At 36.9% G+C, this 23,070-nt stretch overlaps 1 protein-coding gene across 5 annotated transcripts; it reads right to left on the bottom strand.

Annotated features, from left to right (window-relative positions):
* Window positions 1-241: 241 nt before the first annotated feature.
* TYW3 (tRNA-yW synthesizing protein 3 homolog) lies at window positions 242-23,064 on the bottom strand. Of its 5 annotated transcripts, XM_033115251.1 has the most exons (9): window positions 22,779-23,064; window positions 20,221-20,301; window positions 18,626-18,724; window positions 18,362-18,433; window positions 16,160-16,293; window positions 9,362-9,456; window positions 7,739-7,863; window positions 1,304-1,367; window positions 255-997 (listed from the first exon to the last, which is right to left on the bottom strand). In XM_033115251.1, the coding sequence occupies exons 1-9, from the start codon at window positions 22,950-22,952 to the stop codon at window positions 966-968; spliced, it is 876 nt and encodes a 291-aa protein (XP_032971142.1). In that variant the 5' UTR covers window positions 22,953-23,064; the 3' UTR covers window positions 255-965. The 5 variants fall into 5 exon arrangements, 4 of the variants coding, with proteins under 4 accessions (XP_032971144.1, XP_032971143.1, XP_032971142.1 ...); XM_033115253.1 differs by lacking the exon at window positions 18,362-18,433 and having other exon boundaries at window positions 242-997; XM_033115252.1 differs by having other exon boundaries at window positions 252-1,367.
* Between the last annotated feature and the right edge of the window lie 6 nt (window positions 23,065-23,070).

The raw sequence follows: 23,070 nt of genomic DNA, 5'->3' as shown, positions 1-23,070 counted from the left end.
GAAAATATTTCACATGAAACTATAATCCCGAGAAATTTAACTATAATTACCCATTCTTTTTCTAGGACACCTGTAGATTTCATACAGATATACAAAGGGAGACAGAAATTGCCTTCGAGGCCTATACACAAATAAATACATATATTCACCCTTTGAATTTATACAAAATGATGTTTATTATGAATTCCTTATACATAACACTTTATTTATGTGTGAAAATATTTAAAGCTATGAAGATGATCTTACAATTCTAACTATAAGTAGATTTTAGACTCAAGCCAACTGAAAAATTGAAATAAAGCTTATTCCCAACATAGCTTTCATTTTGCACCTTAGACATAATATAACTTTAATGGCAAATTAGAACAACAAAGGTAAAAACTGGATATGTAGCTTTTCCAATTAAAATATAATTTGACAATACATGATTTCATTTATTTAGAAGAATAAATGTCAGAGTTCTTTTTTATAAATAGTAGTTAAAAATAAAAATATCAAAATATTCTGGAATTGGTTTTATAAAGAAAATAAAACAAACCAAAGTCCACAATTACCACCTCAGTGTTAAGGATACTCAAATTGCTCTAAGGGGTCCACCGTGCGTAGTGCTCTGCCACCTGGTGGCTGCTTGTGGAAAATCTAGACTGTGTTTGGGCATTCTGTTTCTTTCTTTACCTTCCCCTTTATAGAACTAACACATTAAACTTCAGTTTGACTCTGCCTGTTGCTGTGGAAAACAGTCTAGTTCACGTGACTTACTAATTAGCTTTTGCCTCATTTGAAAGTATCAGTACAATTAGCCTCAAGATTAACAAGCAGTTTGATTAAGTTATTGGCAATTGTTAAACAAAATGAAATTAGCAGAATTTCTTTTTTTTTTGCATTTTTAAAAATTATTTTTTTTTCAGTTACAGTTGACATAGCCAGAATTTCTTGATCTCTGCATAGTGCTTTTCTCCAAGGGGTTAAGAACAGTTTGTTTCAGTCTTACCATATCCTGGAAAATAGGTAGGGGTAGTATTAAGTCATGAAAACCTGAGGAACAAAGGAATTCATGAAATGAATATAATAAGAGCTCATTTCTGTGTAATAATATGAACATTCCTACTGCTACACCACAGAGAAATAAACTTAGTGGACAGTTTTGGATGTCATTTCTGTCAACACATCTCATGGATGATATAAACCGCAAGATCCAATCGTGGAAGAATGATCACGTCCTGATTATTATACACTGATGAATCATTCCATAAGTATTAAAAAAAACGTGCTGTCACGAGCACACCTAGTGTTCAGAACGTACTTTCTAAACGCCAAGGAACCACGGCTCTTCGGTTGATTCTATGGTTGGGGTGAACCTGGAACACCTGTGCAAAATAATAAGGAAATGCTCAACACCTGAAGGGGACATGACAAAAGAGCACAGGAACCAGTCTGAAGTGACTCCCACTGTCCAACTCTGGGACAATATAAGCATTAAAATTAAGAATGAGAACAATGCATTATAACCAATTGAATAATATAAGAATCCATGAATCCATACTGATCACACATATGCACACACACACACACGGTGAAGGGAAGCTTTCTCATGAACTAGAATGTCAATTAATAAATATAGAAGGAATAAGGGAAATAGCAAATTACTATTTTGACTATTTTGCAGTCAAAATCATCATAGTAATAATGGATTCAGACAAGAATTATCAATAGATGTTAAAACTAGTGGTGAGGAACAGTTTGGTGAGGAACAGGTTATTTACATATTCTCAAAGTGTGGCATCCTACAAATTTCTTGTTAATACCTTTAGAGTGGAGAAACTTGGCTGCCACCACATTAATCACAAGATCAAAGTTAACATCACTAATGATGGGATAAACTGAGCTCATGAGCCTCCTGAAGCGATACATCGATAAGAACACATCACTTATGGAGTATTCTTGCCCAAAATGCATAACCTGAATCGAATTATGAATAAATATGAAAAAAATGTAAGTTGATAGCTATTTAAAAAAATCTCTTCGGGTATCCCTCGAAAACATCACTGTTAAAAAAGGCAAAGGCTTACTACCTGATTATAAATGAGACTAAAGGCACATGAACACTAACAGCAATTCACTTTCCTAAATTGGATCCCGGACCAGAAAAAACAAACTGCTAAAAAAGACAATCACTGGGAAAACTGGTGAAACTTCCATAAGATTTGTAGATTGTATAAATAGTAAATTTCCTGATTTTTATAATTGTGCTGAAGTTTGATGAGACTGGCCTTGTTCTAAGGAAATATACGTTGATATATTTTAAGAGTAAAGGGCAACGGTATCTTCAATTTACTCTCAAATGGTTCGGAAAAAATGTTTATATATCTATTATATAGCAGGGATGCCAAGAAATGTATACACATGACTTGTATTCATCTTTTGTTATTGATATATATTAAGTATTATAATTTTAATACACCTTTTTTCCTTTATTAAAATGCATATACTTTTTTTGGCACCTTCTGTATATGTTATATCTATACATAGAGAAAGAGAGACAGAGAGATGGAGTTGGCAAGCTAGGTAAAGTATATAAGTACATTCAGGAGCTCTTTTTACTATTATTACTTTTCTGTAGCTTTGAAATTATTTGAAAATAAGCTTTTCAAAAAAACTTACTGTAAAAAAACAGAAGAACCTAATCTCCTTTAGTCACAAAGTATATCTTGGAATTTTAGAATGTTGGGTCTGGAAATCTGGATATAGAGGGAATGTACTTCAGTAAAATAAAGGCCATATATGACAAACCCACAGCTAACATCATAGTCAACAGTGAAAAGCTAGTATCTTTTCCTCTAAGATCAGGAAGAAGACCAGGATGCCCAATCTTACCATTTTCATTTAACATAGTATTGGAAGTCCTAGCCAGAGCAATTAGGCAAGAGCAAGAAAAAGAAATAAAAGGCATTCAAATTGGGAAGAAAGAAGTAAAACTGCCACTGTTAGCATATGACATATTATATATAGAATACCCTAGAGGGGGGTATATGGGAACTCTGTACTTCTCAATTTTTCTGTAAACCTAAATTTCTCTAAAAAACACAATGTATTAAATTAAATAAATGAATGTACAATGACTTAAAGTTTAAATTAAACCATTTTAAAGACAAAAAGAGGGCATAGAAATAAATGCTTAGCAAGAACTGAATGCATGAAAATTAAATTGTTGAGTTAAAGAACAAAAGCATTGATAAGTATTAAAATTCTTTTGCATTAACAGAAGCCTGCATGTTGAGAATAATGGGGTAGAGCAGGGGAAAGGAGAGGCTTGAGGCTCAAAGCCCATTTTGAAAGGCCAAAAATCCTAACCAAAAATATATTCCTTATTATAAGCCTTATATGGCAGTGTTAGATTTACTTCCCCTACCCCTGCCAAGTTAAAGATAGTGCCAACTCCCACCTATAAGATGACAGCAGCTGTTTTTCAAGGTTCTTTAACACTTAACCCAGGAACCTGACTCCTGTCGAAATGGGGAAAGACCTTGTTTTCAAAACATGGTGCTTCATCACTGCCTTTGCTCTCATTTGAAAGCAGGTGGTTCTGAAGAGGGCTTCATTTCACTTATTCTAAGTTTAGCCACTGAGACTTTTGCCTCAGCTTCCAAAACATCAGTGATGAGTGCTGCGTCATTGCAGGCTCCTAAACGGTCCTGCCACTGCGGAGACATTGCACCTGAGGAGGTGCCAAGACCAGGCACATCACAGAACCTGCCCCTTTCGTAGTGGGGGGAGAAGACGTAAGCATCCTGGCACCCGTTCCCCTCTTCAACTCTCCAAGCACCAAGCCTTCAATCCAGGGCCGGGCTCATGGGCATATAACCCGTAGTTTCACAGGGCCTTACGCTTAGAAGAGCGCTTGACTTAATGCTCTGTTTTGCCATTTTGTAATTCTTCAACATTTTCTTAACAAGGGGCCCGCATTTTCATTTTGCACTGGCCTCTGCAAATTTTGTAGTCAGTCCCGCTCTCATCTCTTATTTATTGTAGAACCTACTAACACCATAATATAATTTAGTTCTCCCCAAAGTTCTAAGCAGGGGTTGCTAACATTGGGGCCTACAGGACCAGGCATTGAAGTGGAAATGATTGCAGCAGGTAAGTCAGGGAGCCAGTAGGGGGTGCTGCGACTGCGCAGAGCAGGAAAACCAGCCTTGTCCAAAGGGGCAGCCAGTACTTGGCTCTGCGGAGTGCGGTCAGGTGGGAATGTGGGCTCAGTGTAGCCACATGTTCCAATTTTTTTTAAAAAAACAAAAGGCCATCATAGTTTAAAATATTGTGTCAGTTAGGAAAAATAACCTGTGTGGGTCAAATGAAACACATCTGCTAGGCCATCCTTTTGCCACTAGTTTATGAACTTGGCTTAGAATCTCAAGAACAAAAGCATGTTTCTTAATTTCCCTCCCTGTTTCTCAACAAATCTGACAACTTTTGTTTTTCTTTCTCTTTTAGAACACAAAAGTACAGTTAACCCTTGAAATACATGGGTTTGACCTGCATGGGTCCACTTATATGTGGATCTTTTATTTCAATAGATACTGTAAATGTGTTTTCCTTATAATTTTCTTAATAACATTTTCTTTTCTTTGGCTTTCTTTATTATAAGAATACAGTATATAACACATATAACATGCAAAATAAGTGTTACCCTACTGTTCATGTTATGGGTAACGCTCCCCATCAACAGTAGGCTATTACTAGTTAAGTTTTGGGGGAATCAGAAGTTATATGTGGATTTTCGACTGTGCAGGAGGCCAGCACCCCTAACTCTTGTACGTTGTTCAAGAGTCGGCTACAGTTACCTCATAGGTGATATGGAGAAATGGAGACTCCATTAGGAAAAAATGCCTGCCTCCATCCTGGGGGAAGGAAAAACATTTATTTTGGATAGCTCAACCAAAACGAAAATAAACCAAAAAGTTATTTTTCAATAAGTGATCTTGTATGTTTAATTATTACTACATTGCCCTTTTGCAGTTATTAATAGTTTGGATCAGGCATGTGGATTGATTAGATGAATCAAATATTAAGGGACGCTAAGGAGTGAGTGGGATTCAGTGTAGTCTTGGTTTTATGGCCAGCGCTTGGTCTCTGTCTGACCTAAGAGGTCCAGGGTAATTCTGTTACCTTAGATAAAGAGAAGAGGAGGCAGCCCCTCTCTCCCAGATCCTTATGCCTATACTCAGGTTAGAGTCTTTGGAATCCCTAGGTCCCTCGGGGATCAGTTTAAATGAGTGAAGAAAAGTCAGCGGATTATGAGCCCTTTTAAACAGCAGAGTGCAGTCATTCCCCATAGCATGCCCTTCTCCACCCCCATCGCTTTTCCTACAGTTCTTATGTATTTGGGGCCTGTTTCTTCATTGTTTTTCTTCTCTTCCCCTCTACCTGCCTGGCAGGTAATTCCATATTCTATTAATTAAATTAGAAGAAATGTTCCAGACATTCTGAGACTGTGAGATTTCTTTCCTGGCCAAATTCCCTTCTGGCAGGACTGCTGTATGTTAGTATATAAGAATGTGCACTGTACAGCTTCACGGAGTGCCATTCATATTGTCACAATGGGGACTGTCCCCTTCTGGGTTGTACAGAGTTCAACTTACACAACTGTACATTTTACCCTTCCTCCTGGCAGCTGCTTGAGACCTAAGGAAGGGTAAGGACAGTGACGATACGGATTAATATACTGGAAGCTCCTGCTTACCCTTCTATAAAGTGTATACACAAAATCGATAACCTAGGTACACTGCAGCATCTGCCGATATTACTTTTTTTTTTCCTTCAAAAAAATCTTTTAAGTCCTCTCCAGTGTCTTCAGGATTAAGTCTGTTACCAGTGGATTCTAAAAGTGCTGGGCTAATTTTTATCAGAATCACTTGGATGAGTTGCTTAAAATACAGATTCCTAGACTCGAGATTGAAGATTCTAGCTTGAGAGATGGAGCATCAGTATTTTAGAACACAGCCTCCCATGCTCTATCCCAGCCTGGGAAATTCTGAGGCATAGCCATGTTTAGGAAGCATGGGTCTACTTCCTCGCTGGACTACAAGGCCCTCCACATTTGGGCTTCAACCAGCTTGACTCATTTCAGGCTATATGTTGTATTTCAGCTTTTCTGGAATATTCACATCACTGAGTATGTCATACTCTTTGGTGCCTTACTTAATCACACATTCCTTTTGTCTGCAGAAGCAATTTTTTATTTCTCTGTCAAGTGAACTTGTTTCTTGTCCTTTAAGACCAAAATGAAATGGTACCTTCTTGAATTGGACTTCTAGTGCTCCCTCACCTAGAATCAATTCTTCTCATTTCTAGGTTCTTATAACAGTATGTATTATAGAAATGACCCTCAAAAATTGTTTATTAGATACTGCCCCCAAAAGAATTTTTAAAACTATGTACTTAACATCGTAAATTTATTTGCAGCATGTTTATGTCGTAAATTTAAAATCACTACCAATCATGTAATTTCTACCATATTAAAATATCAACTCCTTCAAATAAATGTCATAGCTTTTTAAAATATGACAGAAGTAATCTCAATATGTGTCTTAAGTCAGGTTATTCCAGAAGACAGCATCCTAGTGCAAGTATGACCCCAGGAGAAACAGGTAAGGGAGTAGAAAAAACATGGCAGGATTAAGCTGAAGTCCCAGCCTCCGCCTGATGCTGCTGGGAGCTCAGATGGCAATTGCACATGCACGTGTATCCCATTTCTGGGCAACAGAGTTGTCTTTCGAAGTTCTGCACTTGTCATTATTGGCTGAGACAGTGGGTATGCATGTGGCAGGGGAGGGGGACAAGAAACAGACTTCTGGGCTTTTTCTTCTCTATTTTAAGGTGGAGAGGCTCTAGTAACCTAAAGCAAGAGCAGCAAAACATACAAGCTGGAAGGTGGGGCGCAGCACTAAATAAAGGGCTCTGCGGCTATTTGCATGGGTTCAAAAAGTGTCCTCAGCAATACCCCAATATTTTAGCAATAATTTAAAAAATACATAGACTTCTGATTCTGGGAAAATACAGTATATATATACTTTTTCCTGTTCCTTCCAGTAAGTGCAACTAAAAACTCTGAACGTTATACATAAAATATAGGATGACTCTGAAAGGTGGAGAGTGGAAGGAGGACCAGCTAGGGATCTCGGGACCTAAAAAGCAACACAGCAGTGAGTTCCCTGGGTTTTCCTTTTGCCTTTCATGTCCACGACTGGGCAATGAAAAAGCCAGCAACCTAGAGATGCAAATGGACTCAGACAAAAACAGTCACAACAAAAGCCTGCTTTCTGCAGCCAAAGAACCAGAAAAGGTAGTCTAAGGAGAAAATGTTTAGAAAGTAACAACTCTTCTGAAGGGGCCCAGCTGGAGCGCAGGAGACAGGTCAGGGCAGGAGAGGTGGGAGTCCCGGTCTCAGAAGCTGAGGCTACTGGAATGGATGAGATGGCTTGGGTGAAGAGAGGAATGGAAGATGAGGACCAAAGACAGAAATGGGGGAATGTTTATAGCATTATTAGCCTTTAGTTTAACAATTAAGGAACTTGGGAGCTTTTGAAAAAAAATACACAGGCCAACTGCTCCTGGAGAATCTCAGGTCCTTTATGTTTTTTTTGTGTGTGTTTTTTTTTAATTTTAAAGATGATTCTAAGGTGCACTAAATGTGGCAAACAGTTAAAGGGCTGGAGAGAAAAAAAAATTGAGGACTCGCCATAAATGAGATGATTGAGAAGAAAGCATTCAGGATATCCATGAAGGCAGATGCATGGCTGCGAGTGGTCAGCACCACCAAAGCTGCAGGATGGCAGGGGATCCAGGACTCAAAGGCGGTTCTGTCTGGAACAAGGAAACAGAGGACTTTGTTAAAAGATTTCCTAAATATTAGAATAAATGAGAAAAGTAAATACTAGTATCTTGTTTTACAGGCCAAAAAAGAGAGCTGTCCAAAGCAATGATAGGAAAAAGGAGTAAAGAAAAATCTCACAATAACTTTAGAACTGTCTGAACCGTATCTCTTATGATTTTATTTACAGATGTCTATGAAGTCAGTCTATTTAAAAAATGAGAGTACAAAATGATGTCAGAAGACAAGCACTGAGATACAAATCTAATTCATACAGAGTGAAGACTTAAGCAAACTATAAAAATATTAGGAAATGGCAAAATCATGACTCAGTATTATATTATCTTATATAATGTTTCTTATTTGACATTCTGGTATTTTCTTATAACTCATTAGTTCTTGACTAGTTAATTTCCCTTTAAATATATAATTTTTATGATTTAATATAGTCTGAAAATACAGCATGAAAGCATCATTTTAAAACGAAAATGGAAAATACTAACATATATGCAAAATGGTCTATTTTATACTGTTTTCACATTTTGATTTACCTTCATTCTGTCAACAGTCCTATGGTGTAAATACAGCAGGTTTTAGAATAACTGTCAGGCAGAAGAGGAATGGAAGCCCTTGGAAACTAAGTAATTTGCTCAAGGACCTCCGACTTCTGTGTAGCAGTCAGAACTCAAACCCAGGTCTTCCGATTTCCTTGCAATTTTCGAACACATTTGTTCCATTACGATTCCTGTGTCTTATCACTTCTGACCAGGCTTAGGGAAAAACTATGCCCCCTGTTTGACAGAGACTGTGCTAGTGGCAAGCTCTGGTTTGTGAGAAATGTAAGGGAAAGACAGTTCAGATATTTTGTCCAGAATGAAAAGCGTATCACTTGTTTTATCCACAAGGTCAAAAGAGAGGAAAAAAACTTGTCATTGGATTCCATGGCAATGAGAAGCAAACTCTGACCTGCCTTTAAAGCTGGAGATTTCAAAGTTAAAAATAAGTAAAATGTTACTATGATTTTTATTCAAATATTCCTAATGATAAGGTTCTCTTGAAAGGGTATTATAGTTCGCCTGTTTTGCAGAAGTACAAATTAAAGTAAAAAAAAGAGGCATTAAAATTCATAATTCGATTTTTATAATGAATCTCTGTGATTAAAATATGGTATCTAATGAGCAAACATTATATACAGCCATTTTAAAAAGGCATCTGTTTATAAGATGCATTTCTCTAAAACAGAGAGAAAAATTAAATCTTGTTTTTCTGAATGTCTGATACACTCAACAAACTAAAATACTCTTATAAAGAGCAGCTTTATAATAATTATTAGAAACATTATTCTATCAAGACACTTCAGAACCAAATCTTAGTAATCTTCGGGAAAGACAGTAACATTGATTCCTGGATAATCATCATTTTCAAGTTCTTTATCATTTTCTTCAGCAATACATTTGCCACGTGCTTTTTCTCGGTTTCTTTTTTTCTTACGAGAATATGGGTTATTTTTCTCGTTGATTTTCTCTTTGGAATGTGAGTTAGTAATAGTTTCTCTTTCCAAAGCATGTTGCAGGCAGTTGTAAAACCTGTAAAGAAATAAGTACTGTGGTTAAATCTGTGTTATGAAACGGAATGACTGAAATACACTTAGAACTTATAAATTATATAAATTTGATGTCTCATATTAACCTTAAACTACGAAATGAACCAAAGAAATAATATGCTTCTTGCTTTACTATTGTTTAATTTGGGATTGTGTTTTTAGTTCTTTAAGGACAGTTCTGAAAACTGGGTTAGAATCACCTCTTGACAATCTCTATTCTGCCTCAATTTCTATTCCACAAGAGGGGACAAAGAAGGTAAAAACAGAAATTATTTATTTATAAAAAAATCATAATGTAATAGCTCATTTTAGAGAATTTGGAAAATATATGACGTTACAAATACAGATAACCTCTGTATAACTAATTAGAAATAGCCACTCTCAATATTTTAATTCTTACCAGTTTATTGTTTTCTGAATTAATGTATTTATACATGCACACATATACCTACTGCCTTTTACACAATTGTGATATTACATATAAAGTTATACATTTTTTTTTCAAATTTAATGTTTATTCAAAACATTTTCTATGTCATCAAATGAACTACAAAATAGCGCTTTTTAATGGTAGTATAACATTATGTCATCTAGATTGGCCTTAATTTATTTTCAAATTTTCTAAAACATAAATCCAAGCATGCCACAAAATGGTGTGACTCGTCCTTATCTGATCATAAGAGCCGATCCATGATTTGCAACTTCATTTTCTATCATTCTCCACCCAACCCTGAACTTCAGACTCAGGTAACCAAGTCTTCTTTTTTTTTTTCCTGGATTTTACTCTATTCCTAGAAAACTAAAGTTAAGATTAAATTGCTCTTTTATGATAACAGAGAATTAACAGCTTGTGTAAAATATCTTGTCAATCATATAAAAAAAGTAAAAGAGGAATGTGTGCCTTATTCTAATCTTCCATTAGAAAAACCTGAGAATTCAAAGCTATGTTCTTGGGGTACCAAAAATAAACTGACAAAATGGAACAAAGACTCTTTTGTGCTGAAAGCCAAAAATAAAATCTTCAAATACTTTTTCCTTTTCCTTTTTTAAGGGAACTTTTAAAAAGTCCTTTGGAAAACTATCTTCCTCATTAAGTCAGAAATTTGTTTTTCCAATGACATGTTCTCCACTCATACTATGACCCTTTACACAGCATTTTAAAGCCCAGCTCTCAAAGTGTAATTTTCTCAGCTCTCACAGGCAACAAAAAGAGCTTGGAGAACAAAAAGAAATGTATGCTCAGGCAACTGTTTCTTTTTCCACTTCAAATCAAATTGTCTTCAGTTTTTCTACCTCTGCAGTTAAGATTATCATGCAACCTGTATCAGGGCAACCTGTACTAAGTTCTCTTCATGAGAGAACTTTTTAGGCCAGCTCTGGGAAAATGGATTCTTGCTTTTCAGGTCAGTTATAGGACCACTTGCAATAAAAAGCTAATTATTTGACTTCTGAAACAGAAGCATAAAATTAATGAAACTTAGGCACAATTTCATACCATCTTAGGTGTCTATCATTCACAAGTAACAAAGAAGGCTATTCTCATATATGACTCATTTGGAATTTAACTGATTAAGCTCAAGCGTTTTTTTTAAAAAACATGTATGTGACAGCCTATGCCAGGTGCTGGAAACAGAGGTAAGACCCAGGGTCTGCTTTCAAGGAGCTTGGGGTTTAATGGGAGCTACAGAGCTGGAAAAACACATGCAACATGCCACACGAAAACGAGAAAGTAGGAGCATACTGAGGGGACTTTGCTCCACGTGAGATCATGAAAAGCTCCTTGGAAAAACACCCAATGCCTGGGCTGAATTGCAAGGATGAATGGGAAGCTGGCCAGGTGATGGGAGAGGAATTATGAGAGGGAAAAAAATGAGGGGAGGGGATAAACAGAGAGGAACTAAAGTATGGAAATAAAGTATATATTTCCACTTTATATTAATTACTTTTTTGATCTTGAACTATACAGGGAAATGTGTGAGTTATTTACTAACCTGCTTTACTTCCATTTAAAAAAGTAAGACTAGCAACTATGAGGAGTTTAAGACATCTGTTACTCTTGACTCCTCCTTCTCGTCTATCCCCATTTATCTGTTGCCATGGTCAGCTGATATTCAGTCCCTCTCATCTGGTTACTCAGGGTCCTGTTACTTCCTACCTGGACTGTGTAGCAAGAACTTCCTGTTCACCCCACCTCTCAACAACCTTAAGTGTCTTCCAGGATAATCTTCCTAAGGCTATGAAGTCTTAAAAATCTCACATTAATGGAAAAAGTCAGTTCACTAAATTTATGAGCCACCATTCTTGTGCCAGACTCTCAGAAAATAATGAATAAGAAACATTCTTTGCCTTTGGGGAATTCAACATAATGTGTTAATTTTTACGTTCCATTATTGTTTGTGATTAATTCAATAAATACTTACTGGGTTTCTACTATGAGCCAGACACCATGTAAGGTTTTAGGATAAGAGTTAGGATAAGAGATATTTAAGTGTAAGTATAAGTGTGAGTGAGTGTGTGTGTGTGTGTGTTCGGTTGGGGGAGAAGTCGGTCCTATTTTCAAAGTGACCATGATGTAACGGAAAAAAAAGACATATGCAATTAAATAATTGCAATTCAATCATTCACATTTCTGTTTTGCACTGAGGCATAAACTGTAATGATACTGGTAAATGATGAGAATTTGAACCAAGGAAATGGCTGTGGGGTTGAGGCAAGGATAAGAAAGATATTAAGGAAAGACTGATGGGATATTTCAGTTAGATATGTTCAATAGGTTATTGAATATATGGGTCCAACAACTTGGGAGATATTTGGAAGGGGAAGTCGCCGAAATTATGGGCCAGGAACAAAATCCTGAAAAACAACAATATTTAACCAACAGATAGAGAAAGTTAAGAAGGAACACCATAAGCAGGAAGGAAAGCAGCAGTGATACAACAGAAATTCTTATCAACAGGAACATGAAAAAGTGCTCAATGTCACTAATCATCAGGGAAATGCAAATCAAAACCACAATGAGATATCACCTCACATGTCAGGATGGCGATTATCAAAAACACACACACAAAAATAAAAGACAACAAGTGTTGGCAAGGATGTTGAGTAAAGGAAACCCTTGCACATTGCTTGTGGGAAATGTAAAATGGTACACAGCTCCTGTGGAAAACGGTAAGGTGGTTCTAAAAAAAATTAAATGTAGAATTATCATATGATTTAACAATTCCACTTCTGGGTATACACCACAGAATTGAGAGTAGGGATTCAAACAGATATTTGTATACCCATGTTCATAGCAGCATTATTCACAATAGCTAAAAGGTAGGAAAAAAATCCAACTGTCTACGGTGGATGAATGGATAAACAAAATGTGGTATATAAAGACAATGGAATATTATTCAGCCTTAAAAAGAAATGAAATTCTGACACATGATACAATGGGGATGAACCTGGAAGACATTATTAGGCTAAGTGAAATAAGTCAGGCACAAAAGGACAAATATCGTATAATTCTACTTTTATGGTGTACCAAGAATAGTCAACTTAATAGAGAGAAAAAAATAGAATATTCATTACTAGGGGCTGGAAGTTTGGGGAATGGGGAATTATTATTTAGGGAATTTAACTGATTATTTCCCTGGCCCAATGGATACAGTTTTAACTTGGGATGATGGAAAGGGTTCTGGATATGGATAATGGTGATGGTAGTGGTTACATAAAAATGTTAATGTACTTAATGCCACTGAACTGTACACTTGAAAATGGTTAAAATGGTAAATTTTATGTATACATAACCACAAAAAAGAAAAGTAAACAAAACAAAAACACCCAACCATAGGAAACAGATTAATTTACTTTTTCTTCCAATTTGTTTTATTTTTATCAACAATATTTATGCCAATATATTCAGCCTTTTATTCTATCCTTTATTTAAAATGTTTATTTTCTTATCACAGAGTCGGTGAAAAGAAGAACATGGCTACTCTATTCTACTTACAGCCAAATGGTGGTCCTATCTGACCCGTCAGTCCTGATCTGTTATTAATAGAGACAAAGACAGCCTCCCTCTTATAATTGGTAAGTGGATCTCCAAACTTGACATTTTTCACATGGAAATCATTATGTAGGAAATTATCTACTCTTCCCACTAAGAACTGGGCTTGGAAAGTGTATTAAACAAACACCAAATTTCTATTTGAAAATATTTTACCTTTTAACTTTGATTTTTCACATTTGCAGAACACTTCTCATTGCTGAAATATTACTCATTTGAATTTTGAATTTTAAAAATTCTTATAGCTATTTTAATTGTGAAACTTTGGTCCTAAGACAAACCAATTTTAGCACTCAATGTCTGATTGCAGAACTCATCACCTCGATATTTATTATTTTTTCTCTTTTCAATATCAGAAGAGTCACTCTTTCTCTTCATTTGGCTGGATGTACAGCTGTTCCCAAAGGAGCTCCCTAATTTGTTCACCCTTTCTGAATTCACATGTAATCTTCTAATCAGTATCTTAAGACACTTTTTACCCTTCTTTAATTTTTCACTGATTTTATATGATGAGCATGACTCTCTTGATAGCAGCATGCACACGATAATCGCAAAACATATTTTTGAGTCAATGGATTTAAAGCATAATTTGATTTTATAGTTGGTGAACGTGGCTCAATTAACTTCACCAGGTGTATAGTTAGTGGATCGTGGGCTATATTTATAATCTTGTTGAAATTCACATAAGGAAACAGAAAAACTGATTTGCTACCTCCTACGTTTTATCAAATGGCCTCACTAGAATACTACCTAACAAATGTAGTCAACTTTTGGAATGGTACCAATAAGTACCTACCTATGGTTCAAATTCTAGCCTACTGGAGTGGCTGGGTGCTCTTCAGTTGCTTACTTGAAATCATCACTTTCTTTAGAATGTTTGCTCAAAGCATTTTGTGGCCAGGTAACCTCTCAGCTTTTTTCAATCAGGAGTCTGCTAGAAAATTAAGCCCTAATGTCCTAAGGCATCCACTGTATATAATGAATTAACTTCTCTCCAGTGTATCTAGAATGGTAAAAGTTATATACTATTGTTGGGAGAACTGAAAAATAGTCACCCGAATAATTTTGTGAATTCTGTGGTTCAAATGAGGAGCCCTGGTTGAGAAAGCCTGGATGGGGGTACTATGTGATTATTGGTTTATTCTTTTTATGTGTCACTGAAGGAGAAGGCTGTCCTATCCTGAGAACCCACACCATGACAGGGACAGGGCCAATCATTATGCACATGCTATTGAATGGATACTAACATTGTTCTATAAGATAACTGCGTCCCCCAAGTTAGAGGTAAGAAAACTGAAGCCAAGAGAGTTGAGGCCTCATTCCCAGGTGGTAGAACCTGCATTTGAACTCAGTTCTGCCTCGGGAGCCTAGTTATACCTTTTCTCACCATGCGACACTGCTACCATTGGCACTTCTGGCTTTACCTGCTTCAAAAAGAATTCTAGCTATTGAAGAATTTTAAGCAGGCAAGTTAAGCAATAGGATTCCTGTGCATTTGATGGACAGGTTTCTTATGGTGATATGGAGAATGGCTTAGCAGAGATACACTAGAATTCTACCATGAGACGAGCTAATATTCCAATGGTCGTGAATGAAGAAAGGGGCAGTAAGGATGGAGAAAGAATGATTCAAGAGTTACTTAGGCAGTGATTAACTGGTTGTGAGGTGGCCAAGGGGGTGGGGAGAAGGGAAAGAGGACAGTATAAATGACATCAGCTTGGCCATCACCACAATAACTCAGAAATGCACATCCTAATGATGGGTAGGTCAATGGCATTATCTTCATATAAGAAAGGCAACATAATAGTCACTTTTTTCATATCAAAAACTATTCTTAGAAAAAAGTTGAAAAAAGAAAGCAATGTAAGAGTTTTATCTACCAGAAGGTAAAGTTTAGGAACAAATGAAGTGTAAAGATGTAAACTGATAGCCATAATCCTTCCCACTGGGACAATTATGGCAATTCTAGATCTAATCCATGATAAGAGCTGGGTATTGAACTCACCAGAGGTGTAAAATATTTATCAGGCTAAAATTAACCAGTCCATTCTCCTCAGAAGGAGATTCTAGGTAGTCTCTAGTAGATCACACCCAGGGTGCAGTGTACCTCTTCCATGGCTGCCTTCAACTTGGTCAGTTATGGTCTTGGTAGCTGTTGGGCTCTCTTACCTAAATGCTTATGTTTCTCTCCTTTATGCCTATAGTCATTTGTTCCATTCTTCTCAGTGGAGCTTATGATCCATTTAGTAGCCATGACAAACTGGCCTACTCTTATCTATGAGTTTGATCATCTTTTTATTATTCATGGTAAGGTTACAAATAGAAAAGCAGTTGGTGTGTACAATGGTACCTCAGTTTTCGAACATAACCCATTCCGGGAGACCGTTCGAGATCTGAAACATTCGAAAACAGCTGACAGCTAGGCCTTAGGATCTTGCACTCAGCGGAAGCCTTGTGACATGTTCAACTTCTGAGGCATGTTCGAAAACCAAAGCATTTATTTCTGGGTTTACGGCATTTGTAAACCGAAATGTTCGTCGATGGAGACGTTCAAAAACCGAGGTACTACTGTATTAATATTTTCAAAGATGAATCAAGCATGTAAGAATAACATGGAAATATCCAATTAATATACCTTTCAATCCTCTTCTTGTTTTCCTCCATTTTTTGATTTGCTATCTTTAACAGGAAATCAATATATTCCTCGGTTACCATCAGTTTTCCCTCATGGCTTAATGGGACTTCTAAGCCATGTGTGCTGCGGACAGCCTACAAAGAACAAACAATTTAATATGATGAATTATGTACTAGAGACATTGATAATAACTAAAGCAAAGTCTTAGTCATGCTTGTCTTTAAACATAGTTCATTCAGTTCCATTACAGCGTTTAAGTTTATGCTTTGATATAATTTTGCTAAACACAGTTGAATCAAAGGAGATTAAATAGATTTCCCCGTCATATAGTCATTTCTTAAAGAAAGTCATTCTATACATTGTCTTTCAGAGAAGCAGAGAATATCAAAGAATCCAATAACTTTAATAGTTTCAATCTCACTAAAGCTGAAAAAGCTTTAATACACTATTTAAAGAAAAGAAATAAATGAAATCTCAACAGAAGCTTCAAGAGAAAATCAAAATGGACTGGAAGTGAAAGAGCCTCTTGGCACTGCTTGAGCAGAGTGTGGTTATAAGAATAAAGCACGCCTGCTCTAGCTCACAAAGTGGCCGTTTCTCGATGATGCTTAAGGGCTAGTCTCAGTAACCCCGTTGATGAAACAGTCAACGTGCTAAAAGTAAGTCCAAACACTGGATATAGATTAAGAACAACAATAAAAACTATCATGAAAAATAAAAATTCATTCATGGAGCCTTACTGAGCATCTGCAATGTTCCAATCCCCATGTAAGTCTGAAGATACAGGATGGATATAACGTGGTCCCTGCCCTGCAACAGCTTACACTTTAGAACAGGAAATAAACAGGTGGACAAAGAATTATAATACTACACAGGAGCTATGACAGGAGAAACACACACATGTATGTGCACACGCATGTGTGCACGTGCACGCACACACACACACCACACACATACACACACTCAGAACGTTAAGGAAATGTAGAAGCAGTGCAACTAATTGAGACTGATGCCTCAGCTTTATGGGAAAGTTGGTATTTTAAAGGATAAGTGCCATTTTACCAGACCTAAAAATGGGGGGGAGAGGGGCATTCCTGCCAGAGGAATAATTTAGCTGTAGTCATGGAGATATGAAAGCCCATGACACATTTGGCAAACAACCAATAGTTTTCTATCCGGCTAGAGTGTAAGTATACTAGGGGGAGGTGAACATAAGTAAGGCAGATGGAAAATAGTTTGGGGAAGCCTTCAATATCAGGGAAAATATTTGGAGACTCTGACTTTTTCAAAAGGGAGATCTGACAGTATTGTTCGGAGGGACTGAAGAAGATGGAAAGCAGGGAGACTAGTCAGGAGACCACTGTAATGACTGAGGTGAGGGACACTGAGGGCTTAAGTCGGGGCAGTAACAGAGAATGTGGAGCAATCGTGTCAGGTGTGAAAAAGTAGAGGCAAATGTGACAACTTGTAACCAACTGAATATAGAAGACAAAGGAGAGGAAGGTAAAACAACGGCTGTGTTCTTGCTTGGGCCACCAGACGCAGTGGGGAACGAGAGGGGGACTCAAACCAGTACCAGACTTTGATTTTCTACTTAGTTGTGCTTTATAGGGGTCTTCTTTTGTGAGACACCTCTATTTGGGAAATAGGTCTATTTTTTAAAAATCGATATAAAATAGGGAAAGTCTAGGGAACTAGAATGGAGGACAAGCTGAAATTAGTTCAAAAGCAAACAATAAATGCCATGCCAAACAGTTAATACAAACAGTAAGTACTATAGCAGATAAGAATAGGGCAAATTCACTAAGGTTAGCTTGGCCAGGAAAGGACTCAGAGAGGATGTGACACTTAAAAGGGGCCTGAAAGATCATTCAGTCCAGGGGTCGGCAAACTTTTTCTGTGAAAGGACAGTAAATATTTTCAACTTTGTGGACCATACAGTATGTCCATTCTCTATGGACATAGAGAATGCGGTTAAAAGGAAGTGGAGTACAGTACAATAAAATCAGACTTCAAATGTACATCTCAACAACTCTGGACTTTGCCCCATAGGAAAGAATGTCACTGAAGGTTTTTGAACAAGGGCATGGCAACAAGATTTGAGTACAGAGAGACTAAAGGCAGGAATCTAATTAGAAGGTAATTCAATAAATTGGATCACTTTATGCTTAAAGAATTGCTTTTTGCCAAAAGGTATCTTACCAACATAATCTTTCCTCTCTTTCCCACTGTTATGCCAGAGTTCCTGAAACCAGAATCTACTGCCACTGAATGCTGTAAAAAAATAAATTTGTTAAATTCTGATAATCTGACTAAATCAGATAAACTGTTCTTAGCTCTATAAAATGCAAAAATATATATAACCCTAAACCTATAATTAAACTTAATTTTTGGTAGGAGTTTTAAGACTTAAAATTAAATCTACAAACATACCTATAATTTCAAGTATAATCACAAAGTTTTTACCAGAATCTGTGCATCCTGCAACTGTTGACACTGCACATGAAGAACAAATGGTTCAAATTTCAAAATGGCATCACCATTTGCTTTCTTCAGAGCTGCAATCTAAATAAATGAAAAATGTTAGTATCAGTCACAAATATATATGATCCTGTCCTTTGGTGACCCTTTATCATACATAACTTCAGTGTTTCCCAGGAACTTTCAGACTCATTCAGCATCCCTTTTCTGCAGTAACTTTTTACTCTGTTTTCTTGGTCCTTTTTCTCCAAAAACTTATTAATCTGCTTTTTTAAAGAAAAAGACTGATTTCTTCATATACTTTCTGTGTCATTCTTTCCAACCATATCTTTAAAAACTAAACTGCTACTGTATTTAATTCCATACCAGATTTTTCATTAAGAAATAAGGCATGTAGGTTAGCTCAGTTGGTAGGAGCATGGTGCTGCTAACACCAAGCTTGCCGGTTCGATCCCCGCATGGGCCACTGTGAGCTGCGCCCTCCTTAAGAGTCAACTATGCCACTGTAGCATGAAAGCAATATGTAACCAATGACCATGGCTGTTTCCCAATTAAAAAAAAAAGAAAGGAAAAGAAATATGGCATGTAAAAAGATGCTACCAGGTTTGTTTAAATACTTTGTTGTTTGATTGAGGTTTGAGACACATGTTACTATTATGTCCGAGCTAGAATTTATATAAGGCAGTTGTTATTTCTGTCTGCCTGGTATCCCTGGGCAACATCTTCCCTCCTTCACATCATTTGATTTTGGTGGGACTGTCAATCATGACCTTGTCACTCATCATTTCTCCTATTATAATATCAGAGATGCCAAGTACCTAGGACTGATCAAGGATAGCATTCCATTTTATTGGCAAAAATAACTGACCTCAGGGGCAGAACAGCTAACCCAAGCAGGATAACTCAGAGTGAAGTACTCTGGGAATGATACATGGATCTTAGAAAAAAGTCTTTTTCTGCTGGGGTCACTGGCAGCTATCTTTCCTGCCACAAAGATCATCTATAGCAGAAAAAAATAAAGGCAGACATGCAGAGACAATCAGTACCCAAAGAAGGGGATGGAGATTGAATGAGTACTCTGAAGACAACAGCTGAGCACCTGAACCAGTAATGCAAAGTGCCTGACTAATACTTATTCTCAAGAAGCAATCCTTAGAAAGTAATTGTATAACTGTCTTAGACAGTGATGTATCACTTAGACTTTGTATTTATTTTCTAATCCCTTTCTCCTAGCTCCCTTCTCCTTCTATAATTTATTCCAGGTTACAGAGTTATCAAATGGCAGAATTGAAATTCAAAGTTTGGACAATATGTGTCCAATGTCCATGAACTCTCTACTAGGTCCAAGAGAATGTGTTTTGTTGAGCAGCTGTCAGTAATGCTTGCATACATACGTGTATTTATACTTTTATCTCCTACAACTCACAAAGGCCATTGTAATAAATTCTCTTTAGGCTTTATAATCTTCAGTCATTATAATTATACACATAAATCACCTTGAATTTTCTATTCTTTTCACATGTACTTAAAGTGATTATGAATTAAAAAGTTTATTTCTACGTTTATATATGAAAACTTACCATGTCATCTTTTACACAAGGTCTGTGTGTAACCAGTAGCCAGCAACAGTTTTTTTTCTGAACCTCAATACCATTTATATTCTAAAATAAAAAAATAACAATGTAATTTAATCATACATTTACAAAAATAATAAGTACAATGTATAACATATTGTAGGCTTTCTTAAATTAATAATTCCAAGTGGTGATTTTAAGTGCTACTGAGAACAATTTAGTAGGTTTTTGGGTAAAGTTAATCCAAAACAAAAATGAAGCCAGATTATTTGAAATAGAAAAAAATAATATTTTTTTTACTAAGGTAAAATAACTTAATATTTTCTAAAATATGGTCATGATTTTGTCAGGAGAAAAGGATTACAAAGGGTTGTACACTAGCAGGTCATCAGTTGTACTCTAGCTATTTTATTTAGCTAGCACAATATTTAATGACAAAAACAAAAAAAGACTATGAATTACTTTTGTAAGAAAGCACTGTTGTCACAATCCCACATAGGACCTACCACTTTTTACTCACACCTGAGCTGTTCACACTCTTATATGTCCCTAGTCTCTATAGGCATACATTTGTGACCTCTTCATTAGACTTTATATGTAGACCCAAAGGGCAGAGATAGGACTAAAAGTTTCAAGAAGGCAAATATTGTAACATCAGATTTTTTATTTATTAACTGAAAAAATGTTTATTTGCAAAGTTTTATTAGGTACTATGGGTATAAACATGTCCCACCCTCAAGGACACTGGAAAGAGGATGCAAGAAACCACAAGTACTTTTAAATCACTCCACTTCTACCATTTATACAATAGATATACTTTGCTGTCTGGCCTTGGAAACTGGTAGAGCCATGCTTGTCCTAAATAACTGATTTGTTTTTATTCAGTGACCTCAGTGACTTACATATCTGATTTTATTATGGCTGCTCTAAATCGCATAGCCAAATGTGTGGCCCACCTTTAGCAAAATTACAGAATCAAGGGTCATGTTTTGGGAATTAATGTCATCACTGGCTTTCTCTTATCTATACTCCCTTTATCCAGATTTTCCCACTTTTAATTTTTCTTCTTGTATTGCCTTTTTGTAAGTTGATCCAAATCCTTCCTGAAATAAGGCAAAGTGAAAATGTAAATACAAGGTGTAAGATAATACATATAGCGAAAAGAGGTTCAGAAAAAGTCTTAAGGCAGTTCAGAAGTAGTCATTACTTCCAAGTCTGTGTTTGTGTTCAGGTGGAAGAGGGGAGTTTGGGAGTCATGTCTTAGATATGTAGAGATGGGGGAAAACATTTCAGGAAAAATAAACATGGGCAAAGGCAAAGGCAAGTAAACATAAGATGAAAAAGAAGAGTTCAGTTTCAGTAAATAGATAAAGATGAACAGAAGAAGCAGAAGATAGAGTTGAAAAGTATGCCGGAGTGGGGGTTTGGATTTAATGATATCGAAATATGTATAATAAAAGATTTTAGCATAGATGAGTGACATGTACACAGAATTGTGCTTTAGAAAGGTCAATCTGTTAACAGTGTGTAACACGGTTTGGGGTAGAGACTGGTAGTTTAGTGACCTGTTAGGGAACAACTGCAAAAATCCAGGTAAGATAGGGCAGTAGAAAAGGGAGAACAGAGAGAGCAAGCCCAGCCAGTATCAGTGCTCAGGAGGCAACCGAAGCAATATCAAAATGAACAGGCCCTGCTAACCCCGGAGACCAGAAAATGATCAGGTAGCGTCTAAAGAATGAGCTTATGAGTTTGCTGTCTTTCATGCTCTGAATTCAATTCTAATACCAAAATTAACACAAAGCTAACTTTTACAGTGCTCTTATATGGGCCAGGCACGACACTAAATATTTCAAATAAACTATCCCATTTCCTCTACACAAAATCCCTGTGAAGCAGATACTCTTTATTATCCTCAGTTCATGGAACAGGGAGGGGATGAGTTTGGATAACTTTCCTAAAGTCACAAAGCCAATAATTCCCATAACTGTAAGCTCTATAATTCCAAAGCCTAAGGGCTTGACCAGTACTTCACACTGTATACTAACTACAGTATTGTCCTTAGTAAAAATTACCAGAGCTGTAATAATGGAGTGGGCCGCTAGGAGGCAATGAATACCTTAACCCTGGCGACGTTCAATCAGGTAGTTACAGTAAATTGGTTGAGCAGTTGAAGAGATGCCACCAATTTCGCCAGGCTGGAAAGTCTTTAAATTCCCTTAGTACTCAGAAAATCAAGTTCTTTACCCCTTGCAATTCAAGAGCATTCCCAGGCCAACAGTTTCAGCATCTCTTTGGGGCTTGTTAGAAATACAATACCAGGACCCACGCTAGACCTACAGAATAGAATCTGTATTTTAAAAGATCTCCAGGGGATTAGGAGACACATTAAGTTTTAGAAGGAGTAGTCTAATTCACCCTTTAAGTTTCATAGATAAACCGAAACCACCCACCAGAAGGACAAACACAAAGAGGCTGGTTTGGGGTGTCGCCTTGGGTGGGCACAGGACTCCTAGTATTTCACGCTATTATAAGACAGGCGCTGCAAGAGCACAAAGGAGGCTCACCCCATCTAGGAGGATGATGCGGCCAGCGCAGGAACTCGTGGTGAAGAACTGTTCTCGTTCATTCAGGAGCTGCACAAGGTCAACCACATCCTCGTCTACATCGCCCTTCCGGCTAAGGTCCGCTTTGCTCAGGCATTGCGCCTTCCATCTCCTGAACTCTGCACTACGATCCATGAAATGAGAGATTTAGGATCTGTTCTTTCACGTTCACCCTCGCCTCTCCCTGGGGGCAGCCATATTGAAACGAGTGGTGCCGAGAAGGTCCAAACTTCTTCGTCGATCCGCACGTGGT

The sequence above is a fragment of the Rhinolophus ferrumequinum genome, chromosome 9, assembly GCF_004115265.2.
Source record: "Rhinolophus ferrumequinum isolate MPI-CBG mRhiFer1 chromosome 9, mRhiFer1_v1.p, whole genome shotgun sequence".
NCBI classification, from domain to species: domain Eukaryota; kingdom Metazoa; phylum Chordata; class Mammalia; order Chiroptera; family Rhinolophidae; genus Rhinolophus; species Rhinolophus ferrumequinum.
This window is presented reverse-complemented; position numbering and strand designations above follow the sequence as displayed.

What these genes read in the sequence shown, in the direction of transcription:
- TYW3 (XM_033115251.1), bottom strand. Translation starts at nt 22,952, where the DNA reads ATGGATCGTAGTGCAGAGTTCAGGAGATGGAAGGCGCAATGCCTGAGC. An exon ending in CTTGTGTAAAAGATGACATG is followed by an intron (nt 18,725 to 20,220) that starts GTAAGTTTTCAT and finishes TCATTTATTTAG; the next exon opens with ATTGCAGCTCTGAAGAAAGC. An exon ending in TGCAGGATGCACAGATTCTG is followed by an intron (nt 18,434 to 18,625) that starts GTAAAAACTTTG and finishes ATTTTTTTACAG; the next exon opens with CATTCAGTGGCAGTAGATTC.